Source organism: Hypanus sabinus, chromosome 15 (genome assembly GCF_030144855.1).
Source record: "Hypanus sabinus isolate sHypSab1 chromosome 15, sHypSab1.hap1, whole genome shotgun sequence".
In the NCBI taxonomy this organism is placed as follows: Eukaryota; Metazoa; Chordata; class Chondrichthyes; order Myliobatiformes; family Dasyatidae; genus Hypanus; species Hypanus sabinus.
In genome coordinates, this window is record NC_082720.1 from 45419744 (window position 1) to 45447480 (window position 27737).

General features: G+C 37.2%; 1 protein-coding gene across 1 annotated transcript in view; it reads right to left on the bottom strand.

Annotated features, from left to right (window-relative positions):
- LOC132405463 (pro-neuregulin-2, membrane-bound isoform-like) overlaps positions 1-27737 on the bottom strand; it is a 138741-nt gene that overhangs the window by 18821 nt on the left and 92183 nt on the right. The window contains exons 4-5 of the mRNA XM_059990293.1: positions 26382-26508; positions 11054-11124 (exon numbers count right to left, since the gene is read on the bottom strand). Of these exons, the coding sequence (XP_059846276.1) occupies positions 11054-11124; positions 26382-26508 (198 nt within the window). The remainder of the gene's footprint in view (positions 1-11053; positions 11125-26381; positions 26509-27737) is intronic.

Consider the following 27737-nt stretch of genomic DNA (forward strand, 5'->3'; position numbering starts at 1 on the left):
AGATGAGAGATACTGAAGTCATTTGCTTTTCAACCATGCTTTGCTGGCATCAATATTTCAGCTGAAGTGAGGACTGATCGATGGAACTTCCTAAACTTTATGTTTCCTGATGATTAAATTCCACCTGGGAAATCTGGATTGTTTAAAGATATGTTGTGGTTTAGAGTAAATAATTTCCTCTGAGATGTACTCAAGATTATAAAATGTTATATTTTGACATGCACACCAAAGTCACTAAGAACATACAGGTTTATGTAATAGTAGTTACTTTGATAGCTATGAAAATGTTTGTTAAAATCCCCTTCTCACATTCATCAGCTGTTGCATCAATGGAAATGTCGTGAAATCTCAGAAACTTTATCATGTAATCTGAAGAACCCATGCACAAATTCTACCACTCTGCCACCCCATCCTGCCTCTATTTCTTAGTTACATGATTATTATACAAACAAATGAACAGAACACATTTAAGGTTATAATATTTGGATTCTCATTCCATTATGTACCTGAAAAATGTCTACAATTTATATGTTTTGAATAATCTCAATTGGGATGAATGTCAAAATATCCCATGCCCTTAAATAACAATGATTCAAGAGCCCCTAAGTAACTTAAACAGGGAATCAAGAGGGCTAAAAGGCACCTTGAAATACACGGTGTGTAGGATTATGGAGAATCCCAAGGCAATTCATACATAACTTCATAAGAAAAGTGGAGATAGGAAATGGGAAAGAACATTCAAGGGCAAAGGAGATAATTAATGCCTGGAGCCAGAGAAGTCAGGAGTATCTTGAATCAGTATTCACCAGGAGAAGGGCATGGAAGATAGTGATATCAGGTTATGGCATATTGATATTCAAGGGCATTTTGATACCATGATTGAGAATATTGGGTTTTTAGAACAGTTAAGGTGGGTAAATCTCCAGGGCTTGATGGGATCTGCAAAAGCTTATTGAGAAAGGCAAAGGAGGAGGCTGCTGGGGACTTGACAAAGATCTTTATGCCCACAGGGGAGGTCCCAGAGATTTAAAGAATGGCAAATGTTGTTCGTAATCTCCTATTAGCGAATGAGACAGGGCAGGTGACAGAAGTTGGTGTCAGGAAACGCTTTGTATCTGATTATCAAAATGCCATTAGATTCAAGGTAATTATGGAAAATGATAGATCTAGCCCTTGGCCTGATATTAGAATTTGGAAAAAGGACAATTTTGATGGCATCAGAGAAGGTCTGGCAAGTGTGGATTGGGGCAGGTTGTTTGCTGACAAAGGTGTACTTGGTAAATCGGAAGCACTCAAAAGTGACGTTTTGAGAGTACAGAGTTTGTATGTTCCAGTCAGAATAATGGAGCACGGGTTTTCGAGAGTTATTGAGGCACTGCTTAAGAAAAAGGAGGTGCCTAGCAGGTAGAGGTATATAAAAAAATTCAAGAGGACACTTAAGAAAGAAATCAGGAAGGCTAAAAGAAAGCATGAGTTTGCTCTATCCTCAAGGTGAAGGATAATCCTAAGGGCTTCTACAGATATGCTAACAGCAAAGAATAGCAAGTGAGAAAATTGGAAGATCAGAATGGTAATCTATCCATGGAGCCAAAGGAAGTTCTGAAATGGATTTTTTGCATCTGTATTTACTTGGGAGAAAAAGGATCTAGTACACAAAGTCTGTAGGCAAAGCAGCAGTAAGGTCATGGGCCCAATTCAAACTACAGAGAAAGAGATGTTTGCTGTCTTGAGGTATATTAGGGTTGATAAATCCCTTGGCCCTGACAAGGTGTTCCCCCAGATCCCATGAGAGGCAAGTGCAGAAATTGCAGGAGCCCTAGCAGAGATAGGTGGAGGATTGGACAATAGTTAATGTTGTTCTGTTGTTTTAGAAAGGTTCTAAGAATAAGCTAGGAATTTATTGGCCAGTGAGCTGGACATCAGTAGTGCAAAGTTATTGGAGGGCATTCTAAGGGACTGGATACATAAGTCTTTGGATAGACAAGGACTGATTAAGGATAGGCAACATGGCATTGTATGTGGTAGGTCATATCTAACCAAAAGTATTGAGTTTTACAAGGAAATTACCAGGAGAATTGATGAAGGCAAGGTAGTGGATGTTGTCTACATGGACTTTAGCAAGGCTTTTCTCAAGGTCCTGCATGGGAGGCAGTCAATTGGCATTCAAGATGAGAGGTAAAGTGGATTAGACTCTGGCTTCTCCTGCAAAGCCAATGAGTGGTAGGAGATGGTTGCCTCTCTGACGGAGGCCTGCGACTACTAGTGTATCACAGGGACAATATGGTAAACTGGATCTGCAAATTTGTGGATGATACCACCACTGGGGGTGTAGTGGACAGTGAGAAAGGCTATCAATGCTTGCAGTGGGATCTGGACCAGTTGGAAAAATGGGCTGAAAAGTGGCAGAAGGAATTTAATGCAGACAGCACTGAAGTGTTGCACTTTGGGATGACAAACCAAGATAGGACTTGCACAGTAAGTGGTAGGGCACAGAGGAATCTAGTAGAACAAAAGGATCTGGGAATACAGATCCATAATGATTAGAAAGGGTTTTATAGAAAGCTTTTGGCACCTTGGCCTTCATAAATCAATGTATTCAGTACAGGAATTGGGATGTTATGTTGAAATTTAATAAGATGTTGGTGAGGCATAATATGGAGTTTTGTGTGATGTTTTGGTTCCCTACCAACAGGGCTGATGTAAATAAGATTGAAAGAATACAGAGAAAATTTACAAAGTTGTTGCTGGGTCATGAGGACTTGAGCTATAAGGAAAGTTTGAACAGGTTAGGATTTTTACCCTTAAAAGTAGAAGACAAGGGGAGATTTGATAGAGATATACAAAATAATGAGGGGTACAAATAATGTAAATGTAAGCAGGCTTTTTCTGCTGATGTTGGGTGAGACTCCAAGTACATGGACTTAAGGGGAACATGAGGATCAACCTCTTCATTCAGAGGGTGGTGAGAGTGTGGAATGAGCTGCCAGCACAAATGGTGGATATGGGTTTGATTTCAACATTTAAGAGATAGGTATATGAATAGAGGAGTGGTTATGCTCTTGGTGCAGGTCGATGGGTCGAGGCAGATCAATGGTCCAACATGGACTAGGTTGATGCGTGGATGGTTATAAAACTCAATACATTCTCCAAATAATGCACATGGAGAGAGTAAATTTGAGGAAAGACACTTCTGATTTAAAAGAAGACATCAGTCTGATTCACTAGCTGGTAAATCACCATGCCTTTTTTTTCAAACTCAAGTTTTTGATTAAGGTTATATAGATGTGTTCCCATACGTAAAAATATAATCTCGATAGACTATGATTAGGGTGTAATTACTTAGTCACACAGTTAACATTGGCAGTTGTATTATCTGGGCAAAGGAATTTCTGCTTCTGAGAGGTTCAATTATGCTGTATTTTAAAGCACATTTCAGTTAAATTTTGTGTAAAAAAGGCCCATATTATGCATGTTTCATAATACAGCTTTTGCTTGGGATAATTGTGTATGTAACTAGCATGGTCCTGTGCACATCCAAGTGAAACTGATCCGTGTCTATGTGCTTTCACTCTCCGTGGGCCACATCCAGAACAGCTGGGACAAACCTGTGATACTTGCAAATACATATTTGATTAATTCCAGTAAATAAGAGTTTGCTCCAAGTATTAATTTGTCCATCAGCAGACATTGTGTTGTCTATCTGGAGTGGAAATATAGGAAAGTAACCTAGATGCTTGTCCAATTTAGTGCTGGTGATAGGGACTCCAAATTACATGTTTACTATGTCAGTCTGTCCCTGTCTCACCAAGCCTGGCATCCTAACCACTATAGCAACTGAAGGAACCAGCTGTAATACCCTTGAGTACATCCTTTGAAGGGCAACTCTGCCTTAATAGAGAAGTACAACCACTGTTTTAATAATATGTAAATGAAAGTCCCAAGTTGACATCCAAGGTTACCACAGTTGAATGTGTAGGAAAGAGAAAGTACTACTGATTACATACTTCATCAGTAGCAGTCCAAAATGAGAGTTCTTATGTCAAGTATTGTTATTTCAACATAGCTGATAATCCTCCATGCTAAATCTTGGCAAAAGCCTATAATTAGGATCTTCCTCTATGACTTCATTTTTTGTTCAGTGTTCAAAAGCCTCTCTCCAAGGAAGTCCGAACCAATAGAATGGTCCAAAGCCTCATTAATCGTGGCCAAACAGAAATAGGGCTTAGCATAGAGTAACTGAGAGAAGCATTCCTATCAAAATGACTAAAGGATATGGGTACTTTTTTTCATTGAAATATCCTCTTCTGCAAAGCTTTCTAGTTTCTCCCAAATTGCAAGAATTAAGGAATGATAAGAGTTAAGAGTTGATAAATTGCATCCACATACGAATCTGCAAAGGCTATTGCAAGTTATTGTGTATTACTTTAACCCTTTAATATCAGCCTTCCAGATACCCTTGCTTGTCTTACTTTTTAATACAGTGCTTCTCCACCACCAACCAGCCCTCCAAGCTCTCCAAAGCCAACCTAGCTGCTCCATCCAAGTTGAAGATGTCTATTCTCTTACAGTGCAAGAGGTTGCAGATGGATGAGACAGATGACCACAACTAGTAGAGCTTCAGCTTGGGTTAGCTCAATGACTTGAATACAGAATTAAAGTAGGGGTAGCACAAATTCTTTCATCCTAAGAGGTGAAAGCAATTCTATGCAGTCCTTCCTCAAAGAAAGACAACACTAGCCCGGTAGTGGTGGAAAGCGTGGTGACTCAAATTGTTGCTGATTTCACGAATGACCATAGGTCTGTAATGTAAACACAAACAAGAGAAAATTTGCAGTCAGCCCTGCCGAAGGGTTTCAGCCCGAAATGTCGACGGTGCTTTTTTCCACAGATGCTGCCTGGCCTGCTGATTTCCTCCAGTATTTTGGGTATGTAATGTATATACATTTTTCTTAGTCATTGTGACCAGGTGTGTAACATCAATATTTATCCCTCAGGCCAGCAACTTCAATGATATTTCATTTCAGCTATTGAGTTCCTGAGCATTTTGGGTACTCGATCTTCTTCAGTGAAGTGCACTATCCACTTCTTTTTTGTCTTTGTCAATGCTTGCCAAGGTGCTTGGCAACCTCTGGTAGTGGCAGAATTTGGTGCTCATTTCTTCTTTACAGCTTGTAGGCATGCAGGTTAGTTTCAGTAGGTGCACAGGATTCGTAGAATCACTTGGGCTCAATGCGTTATAATGTGCAAGTGGCATCTCCTAAAATTTGAAATTCTTACGCAATATTCACACATGAAAATTATACATTACTGGTCATACAACAAAGGTGGATGAAATTCACTGTTTCAGTGCAAGTTCACTTCTAGGTCAAGACTTTAAAAATGGTAAAATGAATTAGCTCTATGTAATTTGTTCTAATTATCATATATCATCCAAACCATGGGATTTTATATATGCATTTTAAATTTGCAAGCAATTGTGTTCTTAATTATTAATATCTATTGGTATTTCCAATGGGAAATACAAATGTATTACATTTGTATCCATCTTGAGGATGTGGTTAGGTTACCTGATGCTCATTCTTTATGCAAACTATGAGCCACATCTTGAAAATCACACCTCTTCACAGCTACTGAACAGTAAACTAAGAAGCTTGACATAGGGACCTAAAAAACTACGTTGGTATCAGTTAATAAATAATAAAAAGTACCAACAATATATAAGAAAAGGCAGGAAATTATAAGAGTTCTCTCAATTGACTACAGTAACTTTAAAGAGCTCAGCTTTCTTGTATAAATTTCATATAAAGTTATCTTGAAACTATACCTTTAGGATAATTAGATTTGAGTTATATGTGATCCAATTGTAACTGATAGTTGATGATAATTATGTTTGTTTTCAAAAACAAAGCTTAGAATATAAATCTAGGCTTGGGCTGAAAATCAAGTATGCAGGGGAAATTCACCTCAATTATCCTTCCCAAACAAGAATTGAAACATGTAGGTCATTTTTGAAATGAGTCTGCTCACCCAGCAGATAGTGGGCAAAGCTAGGCTACCACCAGCTGATGAAACAAACAATTTTCGTGTCCAGCTTTCAAAAGAGTAAAAATGACAAGCTGTCAGTGCCATACAACTGCTGACAGACAGCCTGCTGTTTCAGGGGCACAGGCAATCTGAAGACAATTTAATGGATGAGGGACAGCTCAGATGAAGGAAGCGTTTTTTTTTGAGACACAGGAGAAGCATTCACGTTGTTCTTGCCCTGCAAAATGTCTGCTACTTAGATGAACTCTGTCCTTTGCGAGCAGCTTTCACTGACCTTGCTTAACTGCTAACCCATATAGAGCACCAAATTTTGTGCATCAACTTTAAAGTTGCATATATTGCCATGAAATAAAATGCAGTCGGGTTCCAAATGGACAGGCAAAGTGCTTCTTCAAATTACTGCCCAAGTGGCAAAGCCATTAACTTGATTTACAAGATGAATGATTATTATTTAACGATGGCAGATGGGTTTGAAGAATGGTGTGTAGACTAATCTACTAATAAGTCCATTAATAGGTATGATGAATGAAAACTTAGTATTTGAATGCAGATTTAAATTTCCCAGAGCAGATTTTAACAAAATCATACTTGTTGGCTGTAAATTGATTGTTTGAGGCTTGTAAGAGCTAAAGCATTGTTCATGTTTTTACCATGTTTGGAAATATGAAGTAGTAAATTCCAAAATAAGTATAAGATTCATTGGTTTACATGTAGAATGGTTGTGGCTAGTTGTATTTTTTTTTAGCAAAGCTTATTAAATTACAGGATGACTGCAGTTTGATTCTAGTGAATAATTTTAAAAGAAGCTTGACAGGAAATCAGATCAGAAGAATAACTTTTAGACCAACATATGCATATTAAATATTGGTTAAGGTTTTAACAACATAAAATTAGCATCTATGTGATATACATAACAAAACAAATAAGCAGATGAGTTGGTCTTTCTTGGTGTTTTCCTGATAACATTTTGAACATTCTGTGTAGGCGGGTTTTAATGATGCAGCAAAACATGAGTTTTTAGAGTAATTGGCACCAAACCTAATTATTTGTATTGTCTCCTTGCAATGGGGTTAATTGACTACAGCTAAGATCAAAAGGGCATCTTACCTGTGATTTACACTCCATCCTTAAAACGTTTATTGAGTAAATCTGTTCAAGACTTGACCAACTCAGCCAGCCATGGTGCTATTAATCCACTCTTGGTTCAGGGCACTGAAGTCCCCCAAACGGAGTACTTCTTAATTCTATCCTGTGCCAGCATATTCAACTAATCTTTCACTTAAGATGACAATTTTCGGAGGGTAATGGAAACATCCAAGCAGTTTGTTGTTATATGACTATACCTTTTCATATTTTCATTTATTTTAAAGGCTTGCTGGATATTTTAGCTGGTTTGGAGCGGAAATATGGGGTGTACATCTTTTAGACTACAGTGCTGAGATTTGTCTGCATATGCAATCAAAAAGTCAGAATTTGCTGATGATTTGAAAGACTGACAGGTGATCACATCCCATTGACGGGGATTGTAAGGTAATGATTCAGAGACATATGAGAAGGCAAATGACTTCCTTAATTATTTTGCTTCTTCCTCAGTTATATATTTAAGTGCCTTAGTTAACTTTCCTAAAAAGTTTAATTTTTAAGAATTCTTTACTTCAATGTTAATTTTTAATGTCCCTAATTGATTGAAACATTTAAAATTATGAAGGTCATTTATAATTTTTATAGCTAGCTGTCTGTGATGTTTTGGAGGAGCAGAGCCTCATCATATTCTGAGGCTCATTCTGCTAATTCAGGTTCATGGGGCAGGGCACTGTGAGTGACCTCCCTGTCTGGACTGGTTAAGTAAGGGCATGGAAGGCCCATGGACAACGTTAGGGAGCCAGGCCAGCAAATCTTGTACAAAGAGTTTCTTGATATATAGAGGATTTAACTCCTGCACCAGCTTCTGTCTTGGTTATTGTTAAACTTTCTGAGGCCTTCACACTCTTAAAGCTTGACTCTAGTTCCTGACTGTGTCTCATTCATACCAACTGATTGGATTCAGTTATGTTAATCAGGTTACAAAACTGGCCAATGTGACTAAAACACTCAATGTGAATTGAAATGTCATAGAAAAATTCTCTAGGATTCAAATATATGAAATTCATTTCACATAACCCAATTTTAAAACATCACTTAGCATGCCAAAACTAATTTAAAAAAATTTTGATTGCATTTCCTTCCAGTAAACTATATTTAACTAAATGCATGTTTACGTTATCACGTGGTCTCCATCATTTAATCACAAGAGTTGGAAGGGATGCTGTCTACATCCAAGAGGTCAGCTAGTGATGGTATATTAAATGAGAATGTGTGTCATTGTGGGCACATCAAGTTAACATTCAGGGTGAGAGAAAGTGATTATGCATAGTGACGAGGAACTTACAGTCTCTACTCAGTCTCAGTAATAGTAGAAGAAAGGTCAGTAGAATTGATTGAGGCAAGGGTAGTGTTTTAGAAAGACAGGTAACCAAAGATAACGATGTTAGTGTAAGAGCAGGCAGGAAATTGAAAGGATGAATGATGAAGATAAAAGGCAACTCGAATGAGTAGTGATCTCTGATAGAAAATGTACAGAGCATTACCAGTCATGGTGTCATGCAGGACAGAAGCAGGCCTTTCCACTCACCATCTCCATGGCAACCAACTACCCAGCACCCATTTACAATCATCACATTTTATCCTCCTCACATTACCAACAACTCCCCAGCCCTCCAGCAATACTCAGCTATCCTCTGGGCAATTTATAGTGGCCAATTAATCTACATGTCCTGAGGATATGTGAGGAAGATAGAGCACCTGGAGAGTTACGAGGAAAAGGTGCAACTTCACACAGAATGCACTAGAGGTTAGAAGTGAACCTGGGCTGCTGCATTCATGAGGCTGCAGATTTCCTAGCCATGCCATTGTGCTGCCAGACATTTGTTTAAAGGTGTGCTTAGCTCTGAATGATGAAAGCTTTAAGTTTTTAAGTGAGCATTAATATGTCTTTGGATTAAAATAGAAATTAGAGTTTTATCTTTCAAATTAAAATTATTTGCTTTAATCAAAGACTTTTTTCCCCATTGTAACTGAAACAATAAATTAGATGTGATACTGCAATTGGAACTAAACTCAGGAAGAAACTAATATAAATGACCAAATATTCAACTAGAATGGTAATTTATTAGCTCTTTCTTATTTATTTTAAAGTACTCTGCTTCATTTTGCCTTCATTAGAATGTGCATTTTCATACTTTATACAATGTAGTTGTTTTTAAAGATATCTTCATAGAATTTCACTTTAACAACATCTAATTATTAAATTACAATCACAACTTAATTTTACAGAGATCAGATTTCTGTTTTCGTAAAGACATCTTTTAGCAGAAGTAAATGGATTATTCATATAAGAATTTATAGCATCAGGAAAATGAACCTTCAAATATTGTGCAATCAGAAATGGCTTTTCTCTTCCTCTGCCTTGAATGAAACCTCTGTCATATTGGGCAAGTACACCCACAATATTTCTGCTTAGTTTACTGAATGACGATAGGAAGCTGGTTTCACAAACAAATCCAGATGAACATAAACACACCATAAACCATTTGCAAACTTGTTTTTGCATAAAATAAATAACTGAAGCAGAACTGCATGCAAATGTCATAGAAAAATGCTTTTTTCAATTTTGAACTAACAATTTATTAGTGATGTTTTGATTTTATTGATCATGTACAGAATAGACATTTACCTACATTTTGCAGTTTTAGATGCCTGCTAAGGTGCAAGTAAAACTAAAGGATTTGGTAAAGATTACTTTTTCCTTCCAAACAACTTGATGTGATCATGCAATTGATTGAAATGCATAACAGAGATTTGTCATGCTTTATCATCATTAATGATCTTCTAAATGTACGCTAACCTCGACTTAATAGTTTTCCATATATTTTTCAATGAATATACTTAATAAAGCCACTTAATAAAGCTGTGCCTCATAGATAGTACTACTCTTTTATCAAAACTAGTGTGCTATTATAGAAATATGTAAAACTAGCCATTTTGTGTATTGGCCATGTCACTTGCACTTATGTTTAATTACATAAATCGTTAAGTGTGCAAATTAAGCCTTACTATATTCACATGAGTTATGCACAATAACTATGGTTAACCTGACCAAATAATCCAGTCAAAGAAATCATGTAATCTTTGACTTGATTAATTAGCATTTGAAAATTTCGGATTTACTTACATCCCAGTGTAGTATATATTGAAATGCTATTCTCTCTCTCTCTCTCTCTCTCTCTCTCTCTCTCTCTATATATATATATATATATATATATATATATATATATATATATATATATATATATATATATATATATATATTCAATTGTGTCATTTAAAAATAAACAAGTTAAAAGTAATTTGTTAAATATGATAACTCAATTTGTATTTGACTGAATTTTTTTTTTCAGGTTGTGTGGTCCTATCATCCCAATTTCATTTGCTTCTTCTACTCTTAGGAAGTATAAGGTTAATAGTTTTTGAAAAGTTTTTAAAGATTGCGATACAGGAAGGACAGGTAATAGCATCGTCAATAGAGAGCAGCAGCAGAAAAGCATGCTATGATTTAGCAATAGCATGCTTTAGTTAAAGAAGAGAAGAAATAGACGTACTGTAGAAACTGGCCATTACGTAGTGTTGGCAGCGATCACCTGTAAATTCATTTGGACACCTGACAAGAAAAACAAAAACCATAGAGAAAGAAAGAAGAGAGAAAGGATTTAACATTAGGATAATCAAGGACACACATCCGATAAACATTGGTGAGACCACTGGATCAATCAACAGCATATGTAAAGCTTTCAACAGAATCTAGCCTATTTAACCTAGTTGCTTTCATATGATACCTCCATAAAAATTCATAACTCCAGTGGTGTCACCAAGGATACCTAGAAGTAGTGCAACACTTCCTTACATAACATACTTAGATCGGGTTTATATGTTCTCAAGGGCTCAGACTCCAAACATCTTTGTCCGAAGAATCCAGGTTGGCATCTGGGGGAGGAAAAGGGGACAAATCACAAAACAAATGTAGGCAAATGCTAGGTTGAAGTTGCAAAATAACTTCATTCCCCTGTGAATCATTCATGTCATCAATGAGAATGCAAAGAAGCTGCAAATAGCATGTTATCACTATTCCTTTTAATAGTTCCAGTGAAGGCAGGAACTCTGAGGAAAAATTAGAAATCCAATAATAAGTACAAGACATTATATTTATTAAATTCAGTAAAATTAGTCTGAGTAATTTGGAATAAATAGTTTTGTTTAGTGGTTCAATACAATTTAAAACTGCACTATATACTTCTGATGATTGTAGTATACATAGTCAAAACTACAAAACCTGAAATAATTCAAATTGCAAAGACAAGTTACCATGAAAGTGATGTTGATTCACAAAATGATAAATTCTTAAATGAAATTGTCATGTAAACAGACACTGAAAATATAAATTGTCTAGTATGCTGAATGTTTGTATAAATTTAAGGTAGAACTGTAATAATGTAATGTACAAGGTAATTAATCAGTGGCTGCAGTTTTTTTGTAATGATAGTCATTTCATAATAACCAACTACATGCAATACATTCACAAGAAAAATGCTCTCATTTAAAAGCTTCTTGGAAAATGACTCTGAGTTACTTCTTTAGCTATATTAAGGAAAATTTAAATTAGGATGTGAGACCTGAGACTTCACAATACTATTTTACCTTCCTGTATATTCAGGGCAATAATCTGTGTATAGAGTGCAGTTCTGTTTTGCAAAACTTATTAATCTTTCTTTTCATTTGATTAAAAGGAAACTTTACAAGCACAAAACATTGCACCACGATCCAATAAAACTATCAATTAAATCTGAAGAGATGGTGACATGAAAAAGAGTACTGTTTGTTTTAGCTGTCTGTGCCTTTGCATGTTTCCAGTGCATTAACTGTCACTCACTTTCCAAGGTTATATGGCTGGCACCAAATCCACTTGAGTGGTGCTTCAAACAATTTTATTCTGGGGACATACTTCTGTGTCATTGTAAAGATTTCCCATGGGATTAGTTAATTAATACAATTATTCAGTAAAAGAGAGGATGCATTTGTGAATTTATAGATTACTACCTTAACACTGGGGAAGCTTTCAGAAACAATTATTTTTGAGAAAATTATTATTTTAATTAGAGGGAATTTGATAACGTAATGGGAGTGTGTGTGCGGTCAGATATAGGTTTTCAAAAGCTTGATAAGGGAGAACATTTTAAGATATTTAGCAACATTCTAATTCCTGAAATATAAAGGATATTTGGAATAAGGATAGAGCATCGACTAGTGGATCAATTATAAAATTTTGCAACTGCTTTTTTACTTAGATTAGAAAAGAAGTGTACAGACATTTTTCTCCAAGCTTCCAACTAAGAAAGCTCAGAGAATTTTGATGACTGCAAATGATAGAGGACATTGAAGTGGAATAATAAAGAAAACTGAGTGTGATAGAATTAGATATAAACCGACAAATTTGAAAGAGGAAATTCTAGCAGAAAAGCCCGTGGTTGTACATTTTGTTAGAACGGAGGAAGTGAGGCAGGCAAAATGATACAACTTTAAAGGCTACTTAAGGACAAGAAGCCTTAATACTTGTATGCGAATCTTCCACTGTTCAAATAGGGTAAGAAAGCAGTTCATAAAACAATGTGGTTTTGTGCTTTATATTCAGAAGCAGAAAAAGCAGGAAATTATGTTAAATATATAAGTCAGGTGAGTACCAGTTGGATTATGTACATTATTATCTAATTTACAGGAATGAACTGGAAAAATAAGGATGGAGCTAAAGGGAAAGTAAAAATAAGAAAAGTTAAAAAGGACAACAGAATCAGTGGAGTAGAAAGCTCAAGAAGATATCATACAGTATGGCCAAGTGAATTAGGAATTGATATGAAAGGAGAGGGGAGTAACGAATTAAAAGTATTATATATGAATGCAGGAAGTATAAGGAATAAAGTAGATGAGCTTGAGGCTCAGTTGGAAATTGGCAAGTACTATGTTGTGGGAATAACAGAGACATAGCTTCAAGCGGACAGGGCCTGGGAAATGAATATTCAAGGATATACGTCTTATCGAAAGGACAGACTGACTGGCAGAGGGGGTGGGGTGGCTCTGTTGGTGAGGAATAATATTCAGTCCCTTGCAAGGGGGGACATAGAATCAGGGGATGTAGAGTCAGCATGGATAGAACGGAGAAATTCTAAGGGCAGAAAGACCCTAATAGGAGTTATCTACAGGCCCCCAAACAGCAGTCTGGATTTAGGGTGTAAGTTGAATGAAGAGTTAAAATTGGCATGTTGCAAAGGTAATGATACAGTTGTCATGGGGGATTTCAACATGCAGGTAGACTGGGAGAATCAGAATGGTACTGGACCCCAAGAAAGGGAGTTTGTGGAGTGCCTCCGAGATGGATTCTTAGAACAGCTTGTACTGGAGCCTACCAGGGAGAAGGCAATTCTAGATTTAGTGTTGTGCAATGAACCGGATTGATCAGGGACATGGAGGTAAAGGAACCATTAGGAGGTAGTGACCATAATATGATATGTTTCAACCTACAATTTGAGAAGGAGAAGGGAAAATCAGATGTATTACAGTTGAACAAAGGGAACTATGGAGCTACGAGGGAGGAGCTGGCCAAAGTTCAATGGAACAATACCCTAGCAGGGAAGACAGTGGAACAACAATGGCAGGTATTTCTCGGAATCATGCAGAAGGTGCAGGATCGGTTCATTCCAAAATGGAAGAAAGATCCTAAGGGGGTAAGAGGCGGCCGTGGCTGATGAGGGAAGTAAAGGGCAGTATAAAAATAAAAGAGAAGAAGTATAACATAGCAAAGATGAGCGGGAAACCAGAGGACTGGGAAGCTTTTAAAGAGCAACAGAAGATAACAAAAAAGGCACTACGCCAAGAAAAAATGAGGTACAAAGGTAAACTAGACAAGAATATAAAGGAGGATAGTAAAAGCTTCTTTAGGTATGTGAATAGCAAAAAAATAGTTAAGACCAAAATTGGTCCATTGAAGACAGAAACGGGTGAATTTATTATGGGGAACAAGGAAATGGCAGATGAGTTGAACAAGTACTTTGGATCTGTCTTCACTAGACAGGTGTTGGATAGACTGTTGAGTCTGAAGGCTGATAAGTCCCCGGGATCTGATGGTCTGCATCTCAGGGTACTTAAAGAGGTGGCTCGAGAAATCATGGACGCATTGGTAATCATTTTCCAATGTTCTATAGATTCAGGAACAGTTCCTGCTGACTGGAGGGTAGCTAATGTTGTCCCACTTTTCAAGAAAGGAGGGAGAGAGAAAACAGGGAATTATAGCCTGATGTCAGTGGTGGGAAAGATGCTGGAGTCAATTATAAAAGATGAAATTACGACACATTTGGATAGTAGTAGAAGGATCAGTCCGAGTCAGCAGGATTTAAGAAGGAAAAATCATGCTTGATTAATCTTCTGGAGTTTTTTGAGGATGTAACTATGAAAATGGACAAGGGAGAGCGAGTGGATATAGTGTACCTGGACTTCCAGAAAGCTTTTGATAAAGTCCCACATAGGAGATTAGTGGGCAAAATTAGGGCACATGGTATTGGGGGCAGAGTACTGACATGGATTGAAAATTGGCTGGCTGACAGGAAACAAAGAGTAGCGATTAATGGGTCCCTTTCGGAATGGCAGGCTGTGACCAGTGGGGTACCGCAAGGTTCGGTGCTGGGACCGCAGCTGTTACAATATACATTAATGATTTAATTTAAAAGTAACATTAGCAAATTTGCTGATGACGCAAAGCTGGGTGGCAGTGTGAAATGTCAGGAAGATGTTATGAGAATGCAAGGTGACTTGGACAGGCTAGCTGAGTGGGCAAATGTATGGCAGATGCAGTTTAATGTGGATAAATGTGAGGTTATCCACTTTGGTGACAAGAACAGGAAGGCAGATTACTATCTAAATGGAGTCAATTTAGGAAAAGGGGAAGTACAAGATCTAGGTGTTCTTGTACATCAGTCAATGAAAGCAAGCATGCAGGTACAGCAGGCAGTGAAGAAAGCTAATGGCATGCTGGCCTTTATAACAAGAGGAATTGAGTATAGGAGTAAAGAGGTCCTTCTGCAGCTGTACAGGGCCCTGGTGAGACCCCACCTGGAGTATTGTGTGCTGTTTTGGTCTCCAAATTTGAGGAAGGACATTCTTGCTACTGCGGGAGTGCAGCATATGTTCACAAGGTTAATTCCTGGAATGGCAGGACTGTCATATGTTGAAAGATTGGAGCGACTGGGCTTGTATACACTGGAATTTAGAAGGATGAGAGGGGATCTGATTGAGACATATAAGATTATTAAGGGATTGGACACGCTGGAGGCAGGAAGCATGTTCCCGCTGATGGATGAGTCCAGAACTAGAGGCCACAGTTTAAGAATAAGGGGTAGGCCATTTAGAACTCAGATGCGGAAGAACATTTTCACTCAGAGAGTGGTGGATATGTGGAATGCTCTGCCCCAGAAGGCAGTGGAGACCAAGTCTCTGGATGCATTCAAGAGAGAGTTAGATAGAGCTCTTATAGATAACGGTCTCAAGGGATATGGGGAAAGGGCAGGAACGGGGAATTGATTGTGTATGATCAGCCATGATCACAGTGAATGGCGGTACTGGCTAGAAGAGCCGACTGGCCTACTCCTGCATCAATTGTCTATTTAAGAAAGCTTTAAAATGTTGGAGAGAATAAATAATTTGCTTAGATCCAGTTATGAGGGATAACAGTTGTGTGATCAGACTAGAAAATTGTTTTTGTTTAAAATCAAAAAGGATACAATAAATTTAGAAGACTGAATAGCTGATCATAGAAGGCAGTAATTTAAGATGAAGAATTAAAGTTGACATGGGAAAAACTGCTTTTAGGGGTTAGAAATGGAAGGAATTTTCTGGAAAGATAACTGAAGTTTATTCAAGAGGGAAATTCATGTCAGCAGGTAATTGAAAACATTTTCTTCAGAAAGTATTACAATTACTGAGAAACATATTTGAATCTTTTAAAACTATCATATCCATACACCTGTAACTACAAATTTAAGTGTGATTAGATGTAACTATATAAGTCAACACAGCAACTTTAGCAGTTACAGAGCTTATTAAGTGGAGTACAATTCTAAAGACTGCTTCAGTCCAAGTTGTGCAGCTCTCTCATGCGTTTTAAATTTATCTTAAATATTCATTGTTATCAAAAAGACATCTTTGAGCATGATATTTAGTGTCTGCTTCTTTCACAATTCCAAATAAAGACATTTATCATCAAACTATTAAAAATAGCTGTAGGAAATTTTTTTTTAAGTTCTTATGGTAATATGGTTAAAATTCTCCAAATGCATCTTCTAACTGTGAACGTTTTAAAAATAAAAACAACCAAAATGAGTCATGATCTGCATTATGTTGAATTACTTATAATATTCTCATAAAATGTGTTAATGTGGCACACAAAATAAAGTTTACCTGTTCGCCCTTTTATATACAGAAGAGCAAAATTACCAATAAACAGTGGGATTAGGAAGTATATAGTTACAATTAAAACTGCTGAAAAAAGAACCACAGTAGCCAAATTATCATAAATACAGCTGAATCTAGTCAGAATGGAAAGGATCAGAGGTAAAACCACCTAATAGAAGCTGGTCCTACCTGTTCCTGATGTCAGTAGTGAAGCACATTACAAAATTGTTAATTGCAGCAAAGTTGCAGATGAAGAAGTGTGGCAGCCAGGACAAAGGTTATTTGATCATCAGAGAAAGAAAGTATGATACATAATATATACATGAACTGAAGCATGTGGAGCTTTTGAAGGAGCATTAAAGAGTCTGGAAAGCCAAAATAAAAGTACAATTTATGAAAGCTGAAAAACCAAAAACTGGAAATCTGAAATAAAATCAGAGTGCTGGAAATACACAGCAGGTCAGGCAGCATCTGTGGAGAGAGAGCCAGAATTGACAGAAGTTAATGTTTCATTCACTAACCTTTCATTTGATGCTGCCTGGGCAGCTATATATTTCCAGCTCCTTCTGCTTCTATTGTAATTTATGATCAATGCTAATCCCAAAGGTTGCTGAGATGACTGGACACTTTAATGTGTTATATGCCATTCTCTGCAAAGTTTGCAGGAAAATATTTATTTCCAAATTGAAGATGAACATGGATTGAGTTATTAAAATAGCCCTTTGCAATTATCCTATTAACACAGAAGCTCTAACTTTAAAAAAATATTTTACACAGATTGTTGGAGCTTGAGGACAATTATTAAATGATTCTGTCGCAGAGTGTGATAGGTGCCTTTGTCTCTCTGAAATTCCCAATCTCAGCAAGGCAGAGAGGCAATCCAGCAGAGTGAATTAGAGAATGGGCCAGTCACAACCACTGAGTTATGCTATTGGATAATGTATAATATATGTACATTCTGTGAACAGCTGACTAGCACATGTTCAGAAGAATCTAGTGGAAAATATCCACACTTTGGCAGGCAAGTGGCTTTCTGTGAGAGGATGTATGTGGGGTTTATCCCTGAACCATCTGGTGTAACTTTGAAACAAACCCTTTAGAATTTGGAAAAACTACTTCCCTGATAATCCTGTTTAAATTATGGAAGGATGTTAACTGAATCTATGCTTGTGATTGTCATTTGATGACTGATCCAAAAGAAACTCGAATTATTAGGAGATGCCCTGATTTGTTTTAAATAAGTGAAAAGTGGTGTGACTTGATTGACTAACTAAACCCATCTGAGATGAGGGATAAACAATAACACTATGTATCAACTCACAGGACCAGGGCTATAAACAACTTTGGAAAAGGTGTTGCAGATAGCAGTTGGACAGAGATTTGGGCAGTTTTGTCACAGTATAGCTCAGTGAGATAACAGGAGGATCTCATTATGGAAGCTTTCACTTGGCACTCTACTGGCACTTTTAGCAGAACTCAACACCAGCAAAGGAGGCAAGTCCAAAAGGAAAGAAGTGGTGATGAAATAAAACAAAGAGAGATTTAAGAAATGTAAATCTGATTTTCAGAATGCATTCTTTATCAAAAGAAATGTTTAGTTCCCTTTATAAGATAGTTTTATTCTTGAAGAATGAGTTGGTTTCACCAAACCAGGAAAGCTCACCAACACCTTTACTTTCTGAGGAGGATGAAGAGAGCTGGACTGTGCACACCTATACTTAAGTCTTTCTACAGATGGATAGTAGGGAACCTGCTGCATCACACGGAAACTGCATTGCAGTGGACAGGAAAGCGCTACAACAGATAGTCAAAACTGCCTAACATATCCCTGGTCCAGTTACATCATGCTCATGGACTGTTTGTCCCACTCCCATCAGGGAGGAGGTTATGCAGCATCCACACAGGAGCATTGGACTCAAAACTGTTACTTTCTCCAAGCAGTAAGGCTGATCAATGCCTCCACACACTAACCCACCCCTCCCCACCCTTCACCACCACTAATTTATCATTTCCTGTCAGAGTCACCTGATATACAGACACTCCTGTGGCCTAACATTACTTCATAGACATAAAATCATTCTATGTATAGAAGCCGCCTTATGTATTTATATTAATTTTGGATTTTTTTGTTATTATGTTCCTTATCTTATCATGTTTTGTGCTGTATTGTATCCAGAGTAAATATTATTTACTTCTCCTTTATACTTGTGGACTGGAAATAACTAAAATAATTTTGAATCTTGAATTTTAAAACACCATGCTCCGACAATCTAATAAACCAGTTCTTCATATTGACTGGTGACTAGATTTATGTCACAACACGATTGTTTATTAGCTCATACTGTGATTAATGGCTAGTGAAATTATTGCATCTCAGTGATGTGGTTCTATTTTCAACTCTGATGCTATTGAGGACAGAGCAGGACAAGAGCTAAAACAATTGAGTGACACAAAGACTTGTTCATCAATCACGTTATTGATGAGAATTTATCTCTGTGAGGCAGACGGTTCCATTGCTCATCTTTTCAAGACTTGGCATGAATTTTATCTTAAAGCTTTATTCCTTTAGACAGAGCATGTCTTCCCAATCCAGCACTTCAGGTGGATTAATTGAACAGCCTGATTTATCAATCAAACTGATTGTCAGACTGGTTAGACAAACCTAATCTGATTGTTATTTACATAGGCAAGCAGGAGAGAACAAGAGGCATTTAGTATATCTGATTCATCCATGTTCATGGTTGCCAATAGTTCATTTTATTTATCTTTTGAAACAGATTAATTACTAAGACACATTTATTTTAAGATACAAAACTTAGTACAGTAGAACATGTGTCCAGTATCTTGGCAGGTCAGTAACGTGAAAGCAACACACAGAATGATATCATGATTGGTTATGTTAGTCGTGATGTGATCAGTTTATACTTGTTCTGTCATTATCCCCAGATCAGACCCAGACACCCATGCTTGGTAACTCAGTAGTCAGAGCAATAACCTTTGAAAAACACACATTAGTTGGGCAGCACAGAGAATACTTCAGCTCTATTAGCTCGCAAGTTAGTATTAAATGCTTTTAACCAGGACATACACTCATACAATAACATACTTTCTTTAAAAATAATTACAATTTATATCTTCAATTTCTGCATCACACAGCAATTTTTAAATGGCTTATTTGTGGATTTTATGCAGTTAAGCACACTTATCTGCTTTCACTCCCAACACAGAATAACATGAATATTTCTACACTTTTTTCACTTTCAGTTTAATGTACAGTAAAGCAAATCATAAATAAGGTTAAGTCTATTATAACTTAATGGGATCTTCTTGCAAAATTTGCAGTGATAGGTATACCACTGGTTTATCATGTAAATGTTTTCAATATTTCATATTGAAATATGTTATTATTTTGTTTGACAAATCTTACTTTTATATTGCAGGTATGACCTCAGCAGAATAAGTTCGATATTCCAGCATTTACATCTCTACAATAGAGCTAAATTTCCTCTCAATAAGGCTGGCACTTGTTATGTATATTATTGGCTTTTGTGGGGGAGAGAAAAGCCAGCATTGTAGTGAAAAGTAAGTTGTACCATCTCATGGCAACACTATGCATTAGTTTGTGTTGCTTGTGTTGTCACTGCTAGCTATATCCAAAAAGAGGATTCCTGGAAGATGTGGCAGTTTTAAAAACAATCATTTCCTTTTTCCTTAGTCATAAAGTGATTCATCAAAGGTACTTTCTGAGCACTGTTAGCTGAGTGAGGCACACATGCTATGAAAGTGTTGGATTATCGGCTAGTTGGATCCCAGTTTAAATCTAAATCTTTACTTGTAATTTTTCTGCTCTTTATCAGAACGATAGATGGGGAGGCTGTTGAAAGATTTGCACATTACTTATGGGATGAAAAAAAGCCACGATATCAGTCTTCTTCTCACTAATGCCAAATCACCAGCCCTTTTCACAGATTCGCTGCACAAGCCTCAAGCTCAAGTGTTCCTGCTTTATAGAATGCTGGAAGCTGTCAGCAGTAACAGCATACAGTAGGTACTGGAATTCATACATTATACAGAACAGAAACAAGCCCTTGGTTGTCCATGCGACCAAGATGAACATCTATGCTAATCCTACCTGCCTGTGTTTGGCCAGTATCTCTCAAACCTTTCCTATCCATATTCAAAACATCTAATGCATGCATTGAAGGTGAGGGGAAAAAGTTTGTAGATGAGCGGGCAAAGTATTTTTTTTAAACACAGAGTGCTGGAGATAGATTGGAAAGGAGCTCTTAGTTAGACACATAAATATGCAAAGAATAGAGTGATATGGACCATAAGCAGGTAAAAGTAATTTGTTCAACTTGGCATCATCTTAATTTAGTTCAACACAAGGTCATGGGGTGAAGTAGCTGAATTGTGCTGAGCTGTTCCACAGTATGTTCTAAAAATACATGCCTGTATTTTGTTTTATGTTGCTCTATAAGAATGAAAATACGGTATAGAAGCAATTGCTACGGGATGTAGTTTTGCAGAGTCAATGAAAATCAGTGCTAGATTTTTTTTTGGAATGAATTAGTGCTTTCCTGTGGAAGCTACCATTTGAAGAAGATGTAGCACACACAAAACGCTGGAGGAACCTAGCAGGTCAGGCAATATCTATTGAAGTGCTTAAACAGTCAAGGTTTCAGGTCAAGATCCTTCTTCAGGACTACAAAGGAAGGGGGGAAAACAGCAGTATAAAAAGGTGGAGGAAGGAAAGGAGGACCTGCTTTGGGGACCCCTTTGTTGACCAATTCCACTCCATCTGCCACATTTCCCAGTGGCCAACCATTTTCTTTTCTGTTCCGACATGTTGGTCCATAGCCTCCTCTTCTGCCACGATGAGGACACTCTCAGGGTGAAGGAGCAATACCTCATATTTGTTCTAGGTAGACTCCAACCTGATGGCATGAGCATCGATTTCCCCTTCCAGTAATTTTTTCCCCTTTCTGTTCCCTCTTCTTCTCTTACCCACTCTGGCCTCTTGCCTCTTCTCCTCATTTGTCTGCTTATCAACTTCCCTGGTGGCCTCCTTCTTTTGTTTCTCCCATGGTCCACTCTCCTCTCCTACCAGAAACCTTCTCCAGCCCTTTACATTTCCTACCCAACTGGCTTCATCTATCACCTTCTAGCTAGTCCTCCTTCTCAGCCTCCACTTTTTATTCTGGTATTTCCCCACTCACCCCACCCCTTTCTTTCCAGTCCTGAAGAAGGGTCACAGCATTGACTATTTATTCATTTCCATAGTTGCTGTTTGGCCTGTTGAGTTCCTCGAGTGTTTTGAGTGTACTGCTCTGGATTTCCAGCATCTGCAGAACTTCTTGTGCATTTGAAGAAGATCATATTTGCAAGAGAGACAGGGAAATCAAGCTGAGCCATGTCATTGGAGTGCCTCTATTCGTTGGTATCATTGGGAAGTAGTGTTGAATACTGTGTATAATCAATGGCACTTTCAGTGGGATCAGTACTAGGGGAGGGGTGGGGTTACCAAGTAACCATTTTAAAAAGGAACATTTATTTCCATAGCTATACTCCTTGGTGGAAATGGCAGATCTTTTTGAAAGTGAATTTGAACTGAAAGCTTCCTTGCCTGTTTTTGTCTATCAATATATTTTCTTTAGTTAGAACGGGAATATAATGCTGATGTTTGTTTAAATATATGCATCTGCAAATGGCAGCTATTTAGCCTATTATTTCTGAAATCATCAAATCTGTTTCATAAAAAATCAATTATAGTGAATATTCCAGGGTTTTATAAATCATTGTTCAGTGATTGTAGAGCAAGTAAACATTTTATTGCTCTGCGGAAGGAATAAAAATTTATAGCTCAGTATACTTCAAAAAGCTGAAAGCCAGATAATTGTATGTGTAGAAAAGGGAGCTGATGTTAGATACCCACCTAACAGTGTGCCAATAATGGAAAGATAACAAAAGCCAGTTACAATCAGAAATGAAAATGTTTCTTGATTTTTTTTTAAACGAGATTCATTTGTCCCATTTTTTTTGTGAATGATGTTGATTGTAGATGATGCTTGAGGTGAGGATTCTCTAACAGGACATGGCCCACAAGGTAGCCTGCTGCTTGCCTTCTCCATCAAACTGTCAAAGCTTTATCACAATTGCCTCACCTTTCAGGCTTGTTTCTCACTTCTATTTTGCTGCATCAATTTACTCATCCTTTATATTCCAAATCTTTCTCTAACACACCAGTGTTTCTTGTATTCTCTCTTCTATTGCCCTGCACATAAATTGAGTATTTATTCTCTCTGGGTCTTTTGAAAAGCTGATTGAAGGTCAGTGGACTGGTACATTAAGCCACTGTTCACAATGTTGCCTCATCTGCTGTATTTTCTTTTTTTTAATTCCAGCACCTGAAGTAATTTTATTGGATTTATATTATATTTAACACAAATTATTATTATTCTGCCTCATCCTATCAAGCTTCACCTGGACCATACCCCACCCATCCATGTACTGTACTTATTCAAACTTCACTTACGTTTTGAAATTGAACTCACATCCACCAGTTGCGCAGACAGCCCATTCCACACTGGAACCACCCTCTGAGTGAAGAAATTCCCACTCATGTTCCCCTTAAACAGTTCTCCCTTAACCCATGACCCCTAGTTCCAGTCTCACCCAACTTTAGTGGAAAAAGCCTCGCAATTATTTTATATGAACCTCTGAAAATTTTATACACCTCTTTCAAATCTCCTCTCATTCTACTATGCTTCAAGGAATAAAGTTCTAACGTATTCAACCTGTCCCTGTAAGTACGGGTTTCATGTCCCAACAATGTCCTTGTAAATTTTTTCTGTACTCTACCAATCTTACATCTTTCCTGTAGATAGGTGGTCAAAACTGCACAGTACACCAAAAAAGGCCTCACCAATATCTTATACAACTCAACATAACATTCTAAGTCCTGTATTCAATACTTTGATTTAAGAACGATAATGTGCCAAAATCTCTCTTTACGACCCTATCTTCCTGTCACCCCACTTTTAAGAAATTCCAAGATCCCACTGTTCTACCGCACTTTTCAGTGCCTACTGCCCACTGTGGAAATCCTACCCCGGTTCGTCCTTTCAATCTGCAACACGTCACACTTGTCTGCATTAACTTCCATCTGCATTTTCAGCCTATTTTTTCAGCTGGTCCAAGTGCAGCTGCAAACTTTGATAGCCTTGCTCACTGTCCACTATGCTCGCAGTCAAATTTGCTGGTCCAGTTTACTGTATTATCATCCAGATCGTTGATATAGATGACAAACAACAATGAAACCAGCACTGATTCCTGCGTCACACCATTAGTCACAGCCCTCCTGTCAGAGAGACAACCATCTACTACCACTCGCTGGCTTCTCCCATTAAGCCAATGCTGAATTCAATTAACTACCTCATCCTAGATATCAAATGGCTGAAAGTTCTTGACCAACCACCCATGAGGGACCTTGTCGATGGCCTTACTGAAGTCCATGTATACTACATCCACTGTCTTTCCTGGTAACCACTTAAAAAAAACTCTGCAAACGGTCTTAGTTATTGTGTTTTGAAATATAATTTATTCAGCAACCTTCTTTCTCTGCCTTAATTTTTCCTCACATTTACTGATTCATCAAGGATACTGCACCTACTGCATGCTATGCAAGGGGGAAAGTACTTTAACTTTCCTACTGTTATGATCAACCAACAATATCTGATTGCCAATTTAGCACATTTATACTAATCGCACCGTCCAGTTTATTTTTACCAATATACTTCAGGGGCTTATTTTTTTCTTCTCACAGAATCTAATGCCCATTTATTATACATTATTCTGCTAAAGAACAGTTTTTTCTTAAAAGAGTGAGGCATATCTTATCCAAACATAATGGAACAGAATTTGTTTCCAGGGTAGTTCCAATTCTTAGTCAAGACAGGTCAGTAAATCTCAGTCTTCTGCACTAGCTCTAAAGTACAAGCAAGTCCAGAATTTCCAAGTGACACATAGTGAATTACTTGCTACATTGCTAGACTTCAGGTAAAATCCAATGCCAGAGTCCAGGTAGCTGGGATTCCCAAGGTTCATATTGGAAAAATCTCTTGTCAAACTTTGCAAAAACAACTGAGGCCCCATTGATTTCAAAGGGGATTCTAGGCTTGCAAATTATGAAGCAAAGGGGAAAGTAAGTAACACTTTATTTTAAAAAAATATATAGATTAGATTAATATTTCCAAATGGTCTGTTTTTAAAATTTTTAAATTTGAAATGAAGGATTAAAATATTTAATCTATAGTAGGTGCTGTCCTAGCTTCTGTAGCAGGGCATGGAATGATTTGGTCAGTGGATCAGGTCCACCTTTAACCAACCCAATGTTGGCTTTTCCTAACATCCAAACATAGGAGAGTGAATCCTAATCTATTCTTTGCTTCCATCATTATCTTCATAAATTGCAGCAGATCAGGCAAAATCTACACCTCTATTCTTTGACCTGATGGTATGTTTCTAAAATAGATTAGTTAAAACATTCCAAAATCATTTACACATACAAAATACAATGGGCTGACCTATAAAGGTTCTATAAGTGCTCATAGTGATCAATTCTTTGTAGAAAATGCTATTTTTATGAACCATATCTGTAGTTAATTTGTTTGTATTGAGAAAGCTTTACAACCTAGGGATTACAAAGAAATGATCTTTCATCCTTGTGTAAATGCCAGCACTACACAGTTATAATGTGTCGGATTGGTAAAATGTCCTGCAGGGAATTTAGCTCAGAAAATTCTAAATTAATGTGAGTTAAAGTCTATTGGAATGGGAAATGTTAAGCTATCCCCATGAATGAACTTGTTTGAGAATTTTCACCTTGTTCTTGAACAAAAATACATAAGCAATTTGGAACCATTTTTATGTCAGATAAAAATAAATCTTCAGCAGTTTGGACAAAATGATTCATTAACTATTTTCATGGAAAACCTTATACTTCAAAGTGAAAGATGTAACTATAGATAAGGAACAGCTTGTCTTTTTCTTTTAAAGAGGTGAAGGATCATGTAGCAGGAATATAGTGACTGAACATGGCAGTTCAAAGCTCCCAGTCCCTGCAGGCATCATCTACATTATCTTACTTTTTGGACTCATGCTGTCTTCATAGTGAATAAGCCATTTGAAATGAATTATTGCTTGGTAAAATTTATATTCTCTTTATTGAAAATTTCTCAAGGAATTAGCCAAAATGCCATTTTGAACACTGTTAAAACCTAAGTACACTCTGCATAATATGGAATCAGGTGTTTTATTTACACAATACCTGCATACAGATGTTATGCCAGGAGTCCTGAAGGTGATTATTTTGTAACATTTTGAAGGATAAATCAGTTTTACTACAACTAGAACTGCCTGGACATGGGTACCATGAAGATATTCATTACCTTCAGCTGAAGCACTGTGTCTAGTTTCAATTGCATTTCAGCTTGCCAATTTTCAAACAAAACTATTAAAACAATGGAAAAGTTAACACTATAACTTCATCTGTGTCATTATATTTCTCTATAACTGTAAAGCTGCATTATGGTTGTACAATCCAATTATTAAAATAACACTTTTGTTCATCACCTTCAGTACTCAAAAGGCAAATCAATTTCAGCATTGTCAAATAAAACACACTTCATCGCAATAGAAATACTGAATAATATCCTTCTAATATAGCATAGAAAAATGCACTCACTTACTTGCAAGAAAGTTCATTAATACCGTCAATGTAATAGCACACTCCGCCATTAACACAATAGGATTTGTCTGACTCATTGCATCTTCTAGCATGACCAGATTCAGGTGAGAGTGTAGTAGTAGCAGCAGCTGCAAAATAAAATGGACAAGTTCAGAATTCCAGGCTCATAAAGTAAGTTGGTCACATTTCATAGAATTATAAATAGAACATGAGAAGACCATTCAGCCTATCTGTACTTGTTCTGAGGCAGCAAAAGGTGTACACAAACTCCCTGGTTTCCATGATGTGTTGAATTATGTCCATGATGCTCTGTTTTTTTTGTGGTCTTGAGCAGAGCATATTGCTGTGATGTATCCAGACAAGATATGAAATTTGTATTGGACACCTTTTATTGTGATTGAAGCTGGCATGCTCAATTTGTACATAGTGTCAGACAGTACTATTAGGTAGCAAGGTTAGCACCACACCCTTCACATGCTAAAGACCAAAATTATATCTTCCATGTTGAGGTATCCACTAAGATGAGAATCTTGCTTTAATTCATTTCATTGAGCATCTTCCACCCTCACTTCAAATAACTATGTTATGCATTGGAAAAACTCTGTACAGCTTTCCCCATAAAACACTGCAAACTTCTTTTATTTTATGTAGCCAGGTGCACTGGGTTTGGTCTATGCCTCAGTGATCAGTGTGCATTAATGTATGATCCACACATGACATGAAGCCCATGGCAGAAAGCAGCACCATCAATGTCATGTCATCAATATTGAAGAATTGTGTGCTCCACTCTACTGCACAACACTGCTTCTCCACCCCACGTTTCCCCTCAGTTTTAAGATAAATTCTTTTATGTTTGACTGCACTCCTTGTGATCAGCTCAGTGAAGCTGTGGCAGTTGTAAGCTTCTTGTAATGTACAAAACTTGACTCTCTTTCAAGGTAAGAAGTGTTTTGAAAGATACTTTTCATCTAATTCTCCATTTTTTTTCGTAGAAGCGTAATATCATTACATGCACTGTTGTTTCAGAGCACCCAATTAGATCTCATCCAATATCTAAGCAAATCAATTTTTCTAGGCATAGCGCCAACAAGCACTGCCCCAACTTTTATGACAAGGTATTTTCAAAGCTCACAACTCTCGAAAATTTTCCACCTCTAAGTTTCAAATGGACACCTCATTTCTTCAGAGATTTTTTCCTCTAGTCACTAATTCTTCCAACAATGGAAGTATTGTCTTAGAATTTTCCCAGTTTTCTCCCTACTTATCATGCATGCTTCCATAAAAACGCATCACTTTTTTCTAAAATGAGTATATTCTCATTTTTCATATCCAGGATCATTCCACTTTTAATGGAATA